The sequence below is a fragment of the Neovison vison genome, chromosome 1 (genome assembly GCF_020171115.1).
Source record: "Neovison vison isolate M4711 chromosome 1, ASM_NN_V1, whole genome shotgun sequence".
In the NCBI taxonomy this organism is placed as follows: domain Eukaryota; kingdom Metazoa; phylum Chordata; class Mammalia; order Carnivora; family Mustelidae; genus Neogale; species Neogale vison.
In genome coordinates this window covers 274,796,116-274,809,331 of record NC_058091.1, presented here as the reverse complement: position 1 = coordinate 274,809,331, position 13,216 = coordinate 274,796,116, and the positions used below count along the sequence as shown (strand labels likewise).

The window sequence follows — 13,216 nt, the reverse complement described above, 5'->3', positions numbered from 1 at the left end:
TAGGAGTGAGCGAGAGCACCCTGTAGGTCAGCTGAGGGATGGGGCATAGGGAAGGAGGTGATGGGTCTCTCGGCTTTCTTGGACCTGCCTATACCCTCACGCCTCAGAGCCAAGTAATGGGGACAGAAGGACAGGACCAGTCTTGTAGAGCCTAGCACAGCCCCAGCCTAACAACCCATCCTTTCTTCCCCTCCCCGATTTCAGCCTCAGCCTCTGATTAGAGCTCATCTGCCTCAGTGGGTGATAGTTGTCTGAGACTCCCCATCTCCCCTACCCCTCATCTCCCAGATATTGCCCCCTGAAGAAAGAGTGCCTCCCTGGCAGCATGGGAAGCAGATTTGTGTGGCCTCTGGCACCTCCTCTTGCCTTCCCTGGACCTCAGTCTCCTCCTCTGTACACAGAGACCCCCAAAGCCCTGTCCAGCTCAGACAGCCCATCCTCGAGACTAGGGTGGAGGTGGGCAAGGCAGTTCAGAGCTGAGACTGGGTGTCCCAGGGACTGGGAGGACATCTGGGGAGGGGTGGAAAGGGGCCCACCCATTTGTAAGCATCTCTCTTCCACAGGATGATCCCTAAGGAGCAGAAGGGCCCAGTGATGGCTGCCATGGGGGACCTTGCTGGACCAGGTAAGGCGGACTCTGCCCTTGTGCATTCTTCAGACCCCACCCTTTCCTGGTCTCAAAGTGTAGCCACTCGGGCCTGTTGGCCTGAGGCCTGGGCAAACAGGTGTGAGTTCCAGGTCAGCCCCGAGAGAGTGTTGTGGAATCTGCCACTTGGGTTGGGAAGCTTCCCGAAGTATTGGGAGGGGCCTTGCCTGATGCCCACACACCCAGAGGCTGAGACCGAATGCCTTACACTGGGCCCTGGGCCTAACAAAGTCCTTACCTCAGCCCCAAATTGAGCATGAGGGCTCTGGTCCCAGTTCCAGCCCTAACTGTGGTCTCAAGCTCCCCCACTCCCCTCCACCACAAGTGCCCTTGCTTCCTGTCACTGTGGGTCTCCCGGAGCCCCTGTGGCAGGAGACAATTGTCAAGGGAGAATGGGGACAGGCTGGCTAAAGCAGACTCCCCAGTGTGACTCAGACCATTTCACTTGAAAGTTGGCTCACCCAATGAAGAAATCAGTTAAAATACATGTTTATCACCATATGAGACCCCCTCTGGAACTCCCGGCATAATTTTGGAGTCCGTTGATTTGGCCTACTTCAGAGCATTGCAAGTATCTTATTTTCAAAGAAGTGTTTAGGAGATTTTACTTATTTATCTGGGAGGGTGATAGAGTGAGTGTGCACACAGAGGGCGAGGGGGAAGCAGAGCAGGGAGACTGACCGGGGGCTCGATCCCGGGACCTGACCTGGGTGGAAGGCAGATGCTTTACTGCCAGAGCCATGCAGGCTTGAAATGGGGATTTCAAGTATTTTAAAAACAAATTCAACCAGGTCAGAGCTCTCACCCTACAGTGCAAATGATAGTGAACGCTGCTGTTGGCTAAAAATGCAGATTCCCAGCATCTACCCCCAGGATCCCGATTCAGTGGACCTGGGGAGGGGGTGGGACATGTGCCTTTGAGACAAGTGCCCTGGGGGGTTCTGGAGCACGGACCATGCCCCGAGCTCCGACAGACTGTGCTGTAAGGACACCACTGCTGTTCTGCCCCATGCAGCTTCTAAGTATTTCATCCTCTTGTATGACTTCATATGGGAGTGGTCCTAACCTATTTCACGTGTTCTTGCCTCCTTATGTGGGCATCAAGTTTCCTTTTTTTAAATTTCATGATTTTGGGTGCTAACATAAGCCAACTTTGTGAGGTGTTGATGCTCTAACTAGAAGAAGCAGGCAATGTGCTCTCTTTTCCCTTGGCTAAGTAACTAATTAATTACATTCCCCCAAGTGTGGACACATATCATCTATGCCAGACTGGAAATGCATCCATTGTTGGCTGTTGCTAGGGTATTAATTCAAGACAATTTTGAAACTAAAGTACCATGACAAGACAGCCTCTGTAAGGTAATAATAACACAGACACCGTGATTATGTGCTTCCTCTGGGTCAGATCCTGTGCTAAGAGCTTCCCTGCTTCCTGTTATGTAACCCTCACAATAATACTGTACGTTAGCTATTGTTGTCCCCATTTTGGTGACGAGAAAGCCAAGGTTCAGGGGAGCTAGGCCATCCCATATCTAACAGTTGCTAGAGCTGAGATTGGATTCCAGATCTCTCTGTCTCCAGAGTGGCTTCTTGACTGCACAGTGGTGCAAAATAATACATCCCTTTCGTAAGATATTCAGACAAAACAGATGTAAAATGACTTTGAAAGTGAAAGTCCCTCATAATGGGACCATCTGGAGATAACCATGGTTAGCACGTCTGTGTAACTCCGTCTTCCGATCATATATAAACGCATTTATACAAACACACGTGCACGTGGGCTGAGTACTATACGCGTGCTCTGCAGCTCACCTTTTCCTTCACTTAGCAGCCTAGCGGGGACTCCCTCCGGTGCTGGTATGCTGTCTCTCCCCATCCCCCCGCAGCATGCATCCTGTTAAATATACTGATACACCCCCCCCCTCCTGGCGGTCACGCAGGCTCATCTCGGGTTGGACCCAGAGGAACAGAGCTGAGCATTCTCACACGAGTGACTTACTGAGGTCACGCCCTCAGGAAGAGGGAAATGATGGAAGCAGGATAGGGCAGGGGAAATGGCTCAGCAAGGATGTGGGCTCAGCTGTTGGCCCAGGTTCGGCCTGATCCCGCAGGGGCTCCAGAGCCTGAGTGGCTCTGCAGGATTCATCCCGTCCCGAGCGATGGGGCCCTGAGCCCTTCTGCTCTGTGGGGCAGTGCTCTCAGAAGGGGGCACTTGGGACCCTGAGCCACAGATGAAGGGCATCTGGGTGGCACCCCCACAACACTGTGGTGTGGTTTTCACAAGCTGAACCCTCAGGGCAATCAACAACCGTCTCTATCTTCAGGCATGTTTATTCGACTTTTCTCCCTAAGAATGAATGCCTAGAAATAGAACTGTTTTATCAGATAGATTTTATCTATAACTTTTTTTTTTTAATTGAACTCAATTCATCTGGTAGTATCTGACAATCTGATACTAGGGGACTTTTTATTATGTATTTAGATATAGATTTTCATGCTTTTAGTAGGCAGTATCTTTCATTGTTAAAAAAAAAAAAGTGCAATTTCCAGCCCTCCTCTTCCTACGTCCCGTAAATAGTCACTACTGATATTCAGCATATCTCCGTGCAGATTTTTCAAAGCATGCATAAACATATAGTGCTTGTTTTTCTAAATAAATGAGTGGGATCTTGGAATACAGATTCTTCTGAAACTTAACTTTTTTCCCCTCTTAACCTACAATGGATCTCCTCCAGTCCCTACCATGAAGGAGGTCCTCTCTATTTGCTGAAAGAAAAAAAAATCATCAGCCTCCTTTTTTAAAAGTCTGTTTGGATTCCATTGACTGGACTGAACCACAGTACTAGCATGCCCCCACCCCCAATGCTGCCTGGCAGCCCCGTCCATCTCCTTGTCCCATATGACTTGCTTAGAGGATGGTGGCAATCTCTGTCCCCAAACTCCCGATGCCTCCTCCCCTGTCCTCCTTCTCAGCAGATGACCTTGTTTCCTATTGCACTGAGAAGAGTGAAGGAACCAAAAGAGTCCAGTGCAAGCTCCCTCCTCCCCGTCTGGCTTTCTCAGTTCTCCTTCCCGTTCCCCGTGTGGAGGATGACCTCTTCCGGTCCACACCCTCCCCTCCCCTTTCTTCACCTCTGTCCCGCTCCAGGACAGTCTTCCAGTCCTGGAGTCGGCCCTCTCTCTCTGTTGCATTGTCAAAATTTCCCATCAGCTAAAAAACATGCTTTTATTTCTCCCTCTTAAAAACAAACACCTCTTGATTCTGCCGCTGCCTCGGTCCCATGGAGCGCAACTCCTCAAAGCTGTTGTCTACGCTTTCTCGCCTCCTCTCTCTCCCTAACATTTTATTAAGCTCACTTCCAAACACACAAAAATAGAGAGTGCAAATCCCCATGGTTCTCCTTTCGCTCCTGGAGCCCAAAGCAAAACCCAAAGAGCTTGTCGTTTCATCCCCTCGACACTTCAGGATGCACCGAAAATAATGAAGAGGACGTTTCCTTACATACCTCGAAGATGTTAGCACACTGAACAAAATTAGCAATTTCTATTTAATACCAGCTAATGACCAGTCCCACAGTCAACTTTCTCCAATTTTCTAGTTTGTGTTAATGAGACTCCAAGAAGGACCACTGTTTATCTGGTGGCCGGGTCTCTTCAATCTCCTTGAATCTGTAAGTCCCATACATGCCCCAACCCGCCCCCCCCACACTTTTTTTTTCTTTTTTTCCCCAGGTCATTTATTCCTTTAAAGAACCCAGGCCAGCTACCCTACAAAATACTTCACATTCTAGATTTGGTTCACTGCTTCCTCGAGGTGTGGTTAGAATGTCCTTCTGTCCGTTTTCTCTTAACACTTTCCAAGAAGATTTTCACACCCAAATACTCCATAGAAACTACGTTTGCGAAGATGACCAATAATAAGGTCCTGACACTATGGAGGACGGTCAGTTTTCGGCTCTGTGAGCCCCCCATCTTCCCCGAAATGCTTTTATCACTTGGTTTCCAGGTCATCACACTCTGGCTTTACTCCTGCCTCACTGGGCACCCCTTCCCAGGCTCCATGGCTGGTTCCTCCCCTCCTGGGTCTGGGCACCAGAGCCCCGGGGCTCAGGCTTCAGATCTCTTTCTCCCTCACATCCCCGGTGATCTCATCCAGGCTCCCGACTCTAAACACCATTTATAGAGCTGGAACACCAACCTCAGTGTATCCGATTTTAGAGGTGGACAGCTCTGGCCATGCTGTCCACACGTATCCTTTTCCTACCCGGTGTCCTCACCCCTCTGTCACCCCTTTCCTCCCAGAGCCTCCCCTTGTTGGGAACTGTGTCAAAGTGGGTGTATTGACAGCGGGGGGCAGACACAAAGGATATGGATGGGTTCCAAAACTACTAAGAACAGCCATCAGTCCTGGAAACCCTCTATGTGATTATCATAATGAGTCCTCACTCTGAGAAAAGAAAGAAATGTAATGGTCTTCATTAAACAACAACAACAAATACCATTTGTAAGCTCACGATGCCCCAGTTTTTACCTCAGGTCAGTTTCTCCCGTGAGCACGAGGATCCCATATCAGGCTCCCTCTGTCTCTGCTTCTCTGCTTCGGCATCTGCAAGGCTCTTCAAACCTTCTATGCCCAATTCTGCAGGCAATGAGGGGAATTTGAATATGGATTAGGCATTGTATAAAACAAAACAAACAAAAAATGTGTCTACTTGCCCAGGTGGATATCTTTAACTGATAAAAGCAAGTTATAAAGCATGTATAACTATGACTTCACTTTGGCTGAAAACTCATACATGGCTATATAGTCTTTTTCTGATAAAACTTACGTATTTTGGAGCGCCTGGGTGGCTCAGTCGGTTGGGCAGCTGCCTTCAGCTCGGGTCATGATTCTGGAGTCCTGGGATCAAGTCCCGCGTCGGGCTCCCTGCTCAGTGGGAAGTCTGCTTCTCTCTCTGGCCTTCTCCTCTCTCATGCTCTCTCTCTCACTCTCTCTCAAATAAATAAATTAAATTAAAATTTAAAATTATTTATTTTATTTGAGAGAGAGAGAGAGAAAGCATGTGAGGGGGAGGGATAGAAGGAGAGAGAATCCTTAAGCAGACTCCCAGCTGGGCATGGATCTCAGGTGGGGCTCTATCCCAGGACCCTGAGATCATGATCTGAACTGAAATCAAGCATCAGACACCCAGACACCCAGGCGCCCCTCACATATGAATATATAGTCTTTGAAAAAGATATGAATGGATATACACTAAGGTGTTAAAAGTAGCAACCTCTGGGAGATAGAAATGGTATTTTTCTCTTTTCCCCTTATATCTGTATTTTCTAACTTCCTTCAAGTATATATATATATATATATATATATATATATATATATATATATATATGCTATTTTTATAATAATAAAAGGCTATTTTAAAATGGAAAGAACACATGTGTAACCCTGAGCTCCTGCTCTTTCCCCATCTCATCCTCCTCCAGCTCTCCCCATCTCAGGGAGTGGCTGCCCCCAGGATGAGGACAGACTGGATCAGGCCAGAAACTCCCGGGCCCCTTCCCCAGCAGAGCTCGCTCCCCTGGCTTACCTTTAGAAAAGTCTCTAAAATCTGACCATTTCCCACGACTCCAACCACTGTGGGCAAAGAACTGCAGAGGAAATTCATGGAATAAATACAAATGGCCAAAGAACATCTATCTGAAATGGAGCTCAGTTTCACGGAGTGTCAAACGCATGCAAATTAAGCTCTGAGGTGTCATTTCTGCCCACCAGGTAGGCAGAGTCCCCAGAACGGTGACTCCCAGGGTCAGCAAATGTGGGGAGGAACCGGCATTCTCGTACACTCTGGCAAGCGCTCGGAGGCCGATGCCCTCGGAGGCAGGCAGCCCCGAGGGCCCTGAGGGATTGGCGGTAAGAGCTCACTCTGGCCTCTCTGGGCAGCCCCTCTGCTGGACCTGGGCAAGAAGCTGAGCGTGCCCCAGGACTTGATGATGGAAGAGCTCTCGCTACGCAACAACAAAGGATCCCTCCTCTTCCAGAAGAGACAGCGCCGGGTACAGAGATTCACCTTTGAGTTTGCAGCCAGCCCAAGGATGGTGAGTTCATCCCATTGTGCTTCTAAGGGAACTGAGGCCCAGAGAGGGCCAGTGGTTAGCCTAAAGCCAATCAGGGAGCCAGATGAGGACATCTGGCCCCTGAGGAGTCCCTCCAGCTCCAGCTCCAGCTGGAAAGGCTGTGATGTTCCTATCAGATTGAGCCCCTGACTTGCTGTGTGATTCTAGAAAAGCAGTATCACCCCCCAGATACAAAACATGAAGTGGAAGGGGCAGGGCGAGCTGTGAGAGGGAAGGGATTCTGGCTCTTATCAAAAGAGCTCTGGGCTGAATTTGCAGTGAGCAGGATTTAGATGAGACTTGAGCTTGCCCTTAGGGAGAAAACACAAAATTCTTTCTCTTCATGACCCTAGCAGAAGGAAAAGGCCAGAAAACCATCTGCCAGTAGCGACAAGAACGGCTTATCCTCAGGCTTCAAAAAGTCAGTGGGCAGTTTCAGTTACTTGGAATGAATTCACACTCCACTTAGTTTTTGGACTCAACAGAGGATGATTGAGAGGGGACGATGTGGCAGAATGCAGAACAGTAAAGACAATAAAACACCTACTTGCAAGCCAAGCAATTCGTGTGTATCATCGCATTTAAGGCTCATACAGCCCTATAAGCTAGATAGTATCAACACTAATCCCATTTTATAGATAAGGAAACTGACACTCAAGAAGTTTATGTGCCCAAGGTCAATATTAGTATAGCAACTAACATACAGAGAGCATTTCTCTGTTCCAGGCACTAGGATTAGCACCCTATGTTATTAATTCATCCCCTCACCATCCCCGAGATGTGGGCACTGAGATGATGCACCTCCCCCCCTTTTTTGGTGGTCCTTTCCCGCACTGAGCCTCCCCGCGGTCTATTTGCCCCCACAGATCGTGGACGGAAGTGCCAAGGGGAAGGTGATGGGGTCGAAGGTGACAGGATCAGCGGAGCTGGGGATGGTGAGTATACAGGGAGGGGAGCCCCCGTAAGAGGGGAAGTTGGGGGAAGGGACCAGGCAGCTCTGTGCAGCAGACCTTGGCTTCTGAGCACCCGCCCCTGTGCCCAGGTTGCCAACGGCCCTGAGGGGCAGAACTGCCGCTCTGAGCTCCACATCTTCCCAGCCTCATCCCAGGGCCCCGAGGATACCCAGTCCGCAGCTTTCCCCACGGAGCGTGCCTGCAGCCCCAGCGCCCTGGCACCAGGTGAGGGCCTCCCCCGGTCCTGGGACCGGGGCTGCGGGACCAGATCCCGATCCTGGCAGAGCTCCACCATGGGGCAGGAACCAGTGCCCAAAGAGCATCTAGTACCTCCCGCATGGACCCCCACACCCCTCCGCAGACCTAACACAAGCCCGGAGAGGCGCAGCAATGTGCCCAAGGTCACACACCGAGCCCGAGTCTACACCCCAACTTGAAATTCCCCTGTTCCAGTCCTCCTTGCTTCTAGGGATAGGGAAGGATTGGTCCACTTTGCCGGAGCAGCTTTGGTGTTTTATTCCCCCTGCCTGCATCCCAGCTCCAGGCTTCCCTCCCCCAACCGTATCTGTGGGGTGGACAGGAGTGGGGGATGAGGGGAAAAAAGAACTCAGCCACCTCCCCCCGCCGCCACCTGCCCCCCATGAGCCCTGCTCCATTTCCAGGCTATGCTGAGCCACTGAAGGGTGTCCCGCCAGAGAAGTTCAACCACACGGCCATCCCCAAGGGCTACCGCTGTCCTTGGCAGGAGTTCATCAGCTACCGGGACTACCAGAGCGATGGCAGAAGTCACACCCCCAGCCTTGCCCAGTATCGAAATTTCAACAAGTAAGGCGAGGGGTGCAGCTTGGGGATAAATGGCTAGGCTGTGCAGGTACCCACCACAGCATGGCAGGGGCTGCATTTCCTGAGCCCTTTCACATGCCAAGCTCTACTGGAACACTTTCGCATGGATTGAGCTCTTGCTAGAACTCAATCGAATGCTTACCTCGGAACATAGTAGGTGCTCAAGAAATGTACAGGCAATGAATGGGTGAATGTGCCACACATCTTGTTGGTTTCTCCACACAACAGGGCAGGGAAATGCTGCAGTTTTTTTTCCCATTCTGCCAGTGAAGGGACCCACTCAGGACCAACAGCAACCTGCCCAAAGTCACGAAACAAGGAGGCGGCGGGTGCGGGGTCCAAGTCTGTGTTTGTCTGACTCCAGAGCCCGGTTTCTTATTTCCTCCCTGTTGTGTGCCCTCTCTTTGGTGCATGTTCCTCTGCGTGGTGCCCCTACCTCACCAGTCCTCGATCAGCTCAGCCTTCTCCTCACTTTCCTCAAAGGTCTAGAGAAGGTCTAGAGATGGCTTTGAAGTGTATCAAAGTGGGGGGCAGTGGTGAAACTTCGGCTGCCAGATGTGAAAGCCGCAGAGGAGCGGCTGTACTATTTAGAGCAGGGGGTCTCAATGTGGGTTTACATGCATTACATGCTTATCTCATGTGGGCTTACATGCTTACAGGCGAGGACTCCTCGCCTCACTGTGTGACCTTGAGCAAGTGACTTAACCGCTCTGAGCCTCTACTTCCCCTACTGTAACAGGAGACTGTTACAGTATCTACTTTGTAAGACTGTCACGAGGATGGCATGAGAAGCCATAGGCAAAGTTTCTACCAAGTAATGAGCTCTCAATAAACAGTAGCTATTAGTATTAGTATTGGTATTAGTTACAGGCTGAAATAATGGTTGGAAAAGCTAATAGGGAGTGGGTGCCTGGGTGGCTCAGTGGGTTAAGCCTCTGCCTTTGGCTCAGGTCTCGATCTCAGGGTCCTGGGATCGAGCCCCACATCGGGCTCTCTGCTCAGCAGGGAGCGTGCTTCCCCCTCTCTCTCTGCCTGCCTCTGCACCTACTTGTGATCTCTCCCTGTCAAATAAATAAATAAAATCTTAAAAAAAAATAAAAGAAAAGAAAATCTAACAGGGAGAACTAGAAAGGGATAAATTTGGTGTTCTGCCCCAGGGGCCCAAAGAGAAATCCTAGGAGTCAAGACAGGAGCCTGGCACTGGAGGAAGACTTTGGGCTGGGGCATGCATTTCACCTGCAGTTGTCTGTCTTGAGCTGATGCTATTTCTGAGAAATGCTCCTTTGGCCTGGGTGGCATTAAATGAGAAAGAGGAGAGCCCACAGGAGGCGGCCATGGTCCAGCTTTTCTGGCACCTGCTCAGACCACATGTGAGACTGTCGGACACCTGGGGGTGATCAGCCCTGAGAAGAGACTGCTCAGAAGGGAGGGGATCCCCTCAAACAGCTGATAGCCAGGGAGGGCCCCATGGGAAGAACTGTGCTCAACAGGAACCATGAGAGCCACGAGCCATTGGCATGCATTCTGGGGTTTCCACCAGGCCAAACTGTGTTCTCTTTCCCCCTGGGGCCCTCAGCCCCTACCTGTGAGGCTATGTACCCTCAAAAGACATTGAGTCCTGGGTGCTGGGTTCCGGGCTGGCCCCATGCTTCTCAGGCTGCAACTAGGACAAGAGGAAACACATTCCCATCAGCAGGAAGAGGGCTTTAGAATGTCCTCAGCTCAGGCCCCCTTTGAGACAGAAGAGCCAACTGAGGCCAAGACGGGGGTGAGCAACAGTGTAAGTGGCCAAGCTGCGTTAAGGATCCAGGGCTCTGGGCTTCCAGACAAGGGCTGGATCGTGAGGCCTGTGCAGCTTGGAAACTGCCCAGCCTGTTCTCGAAGGGCCTGGCTGTTGCCGCCACAGCCGGGGTGGTCTGGGCAGCCCCACTCTCCTGGCTGGAGCCCAGGCCCTGGCCTGAGGCCTGCCTTTCTACCCCAGGGGCAAGCACTCCTCCATTCCCACTGCTCCCAGGCTTCAAAGAAAACACTACATGAGCAATGCTTTTTAAGTTTTTTTAAGATGACAAAATAGTTTAAAAATAACATCCTTATATTCTCTTACACACACACGCACACGCACACACACACACATGAACGCGCACACACAGGCAACTACAAATAAAGAGAGGGTCCTCTATTCACCATCCTCCAGTCCCAGTTCCCTTCCTCAACTCCCAAAGGTAACACTGTGGTCAGGTTGGTGCGTCTGTTTTCAGGTCATTTTCTTTCCCAGCAGTTCCAGTCCTAGAGTGAATGGCATTGTTTTATGTGAATGTATGCATTTTAATACTTTGTATCTCATTCTGTAACTTGCTTGCCTTTTTGATCTTTTGAAATCTATCCTACTCAACACGCACAGATCTTTTCATTCCCTTTAAGCGGCTGTATGGTATTCCACCATGCGAACACACGTCTGTCTTGTCGGTGTTCTGCCTGTGGACATCCGGGTGGTTTCTGGTTTTCAGCCACGTGCTGCTCATGCCCGTTTTTGTTTTTGTTTTTTGCTGTGTGTGCACGTGCTTCCCTAGGCCCTGTGCCTACAGGTGCAATTGCTGGTTAACAGAGTTCGCACAGTTTTTAGGTTGAAAAGATCCTGCAAGTTGTCCAAGGTAGGAGCACTAATTTACCCTCTAACCAGCAGTATCTGAGTGAAACTTTGCCCACCATCTCACCAAATTTGCCACATTATCAAATTATTTCTTCTCACTAGTCTTACCGGTGAGAATAGTGTGTCTGTTATCATGTCCATCTCTGGATTCTCAGTGCTCTTTCTAACCCTCTCTTCCCTCTCTGGCCTGGGTGTATATTGTCCTGAGGGGAGATGAGCGGAGGAAGGAAAAACCCCATTCCAGCTCTACTGCCTTCCAGAACTTACTTAAGGGGAAACTAGAGTTTTGCCTGGGACTAGCCAATTCTATCTTTGAAAATTTCATGCCTATTCCCAAGCATCAAGCCATCCCCACTAGAGACAGGCTAAGGAACTGGCGGAGCTGCAGAAACCTGTTAAAGAGAATACAAAAAGGTGGGGAACTGAGACCTGGAGGGAGGTAAGGAGGGGCCCCCACATGGTGACCTGCATGTCAGCAGTCTGCTCTCCAGTGCTCTCCCACACAGCTACTTCCCCTGCTGCTTTTCTCTCCCCAGGACCCCGGTGCCCTTTGGAGGACCCCTGGTGGGCGAGACTATTCCCAGAGCAGGCACCCCTTTCACCCCGGAGCTCATCAGTGGCTTGGAACTCCTTCGCCTCAGACCCAGCTTCAACAGAGTGGCCCAGGGCTGGGTCCGCAGCCTCCCTGAGTCCGAGGAGCTGTAGCCCCAGCCCGAAAATTCAATTCCCCTGTCTTGGTGTTTGGGTAACATCTCGGAGTCAAGACTTCTGGATGGCACTTCCCAGTTTATGAAGGGGCTCTTCACACACAAAACCTCATTACAAATGGCCTCTGCGGCCACAAAGTTTAGTAGTCCCCAGATGGGGTGTGTTTCAGAATTTCCTGGAGATGATGGTTTGCGTACAGATTTCTGGCCTGCCCTAGACTTGCAGCATTCAAATCTCCTGAGCTGGGGAATTTCTATTAGTAACCACACTCCCAGATGATTCCAGTGAAACTTGTTCATGGTCTGTGTCTTTTGGCATCCGAGCCACCAGTGAATTCACATCCACGCCTCCCCTCCTTCCTGCCATGGACACCAGCTTATACTCCCCCGACAGGCAGCTTGCTAGTGGCTGGTTAACCTATGCAGAACTCTGATAATCAGAAAGATTCCCTTGCATTGAGATGCAGGTCTAAACTTGCTAAGTACGTACTGTGTGCTGGACCCCCTGCCAGCCCGGGGGAGTATGTGGTGAGTACGCCTGGGCCTGACCTAGAGGAGAGAGGGCAGTCAGGAAGGCAGATTCGTAAGCAATAGTTCGTGTTCGTTTCCCTGACAACATGCTGCCGACAGAGGAAGAAAGTGCCATGGTGGGGGGGATGTGCCCCATGGGGATGGGATGGGATTCCAGGAACCTTCTCAGAGACTTTGAGTAGGACCCCAGAGGAGGAGTGAGAGCCACCGAGGGCAAAGGGGGTAATGGGGAGGGCATTCCTGCCCAGTGGACTAGCATGAGCAAAGTGTGGAATTGCGAACAGGAGAAGGAGGTTATGTTCTGGAGAAAGGAGGGGCTGTGTTAGAGGGTCAGTGAGGGCCAGCTTTGGGGTTTCTTTACTAAGGAGATGGGGGCAGGTTTTAAGCTGGGGAGTGATGGGTCTTGCTATGTGGAAAGATTGGGCAGGACTAAGACCAGAGGCCAGGAAGTCTGCAGGAAACAAGGTCTAGATTTGGGTGATGGCCATGGGGATGGAAAGAAGGGGCACCCCTCATCCCTCTGGGCACCTTATAGGTCAGCTGCAACATGGGGTACATGTAAGGCCCCCTTCTTTCTTTTCCTCTTCCACTCACCATCTTGTGCAAGCCTCAGGGTAAATCTCATCCTGGTCTCTGCCGGGGCTAGTTCAGGACTATATCCAGTTACTAGGAAAGGAGAGAAAGGAATGCCTCTTAGTTCAGCTGATGAGGAAGAGGACAATAACAATGCTGGCAGTGGTGGCTGATTTTTATTGGGGGCCTCAGTGCTTGG

At 50.6% G+C, this 13,216-nt stretch overlaps 1 protein-coding gene across 2 annotated transcripts; it reads left to right on the top strand.

Annotated features, from left to right (window-relative positions):
• Window positions 1–564: 564 nt before the first annotated feature.
• MYOZ3 (myozenin 3) lies at window positions 565–12,319 on the top strand. Of its 2 annotated transcripts, XM_044231311.1 has the most exons (6): window positions 565–625; window positions 6,588–6,742; window positions 7,627–7,695; window positions 7,803–7,938; window positions 8,376–8,538; window positions 11,743–11,986. In XM_044231311.1, exons 1-6 carry the CDS (start codon window positions 565–567, stop codon window positions 11,909–11,911), a joined length of 753 nt encoding a protein of 250 aa, XP_044087246.1. In that variant the 3' UTR covers window positions 11,912–11,986. The 2 variants fall into 2 exon arrangements, with proteins under 2 accessions (XP_044087246.1, XP_044087252.1); XM_044231317.1 differs by lacking the exon at window positions 8,376–8,538 and having other exon boundaries at window positions 580–625; window positions 11,743–12,319.
• The last annotated feature ends 897 nt before the right edge of the window (window positions 12,320–13,216 follow it).

Coding starts and splice junctions, on each gene's coding strand:
- MYOZ3 (XM_044231311.1), top strand. CDS start 565: ATGATCCCTAAGGAGCAGAAGGGCCCAGTGATGGCTGCCATGGGGGAC. Junction 626..6,587: donor GGGGGACCTTGCTGGACCAG/GTAAGGCGGACT, acceptor CTCTCTGGGCAG/CCCCTCTGCTGGACCTGGGC. Junction 7,939..8,375: donor CCCCAGCGCCCTGGCACCAG/GTGAGGGCCTCC, acceptor CTCCATTTCCAG/GCTATGCTGAGCCACTGAAG.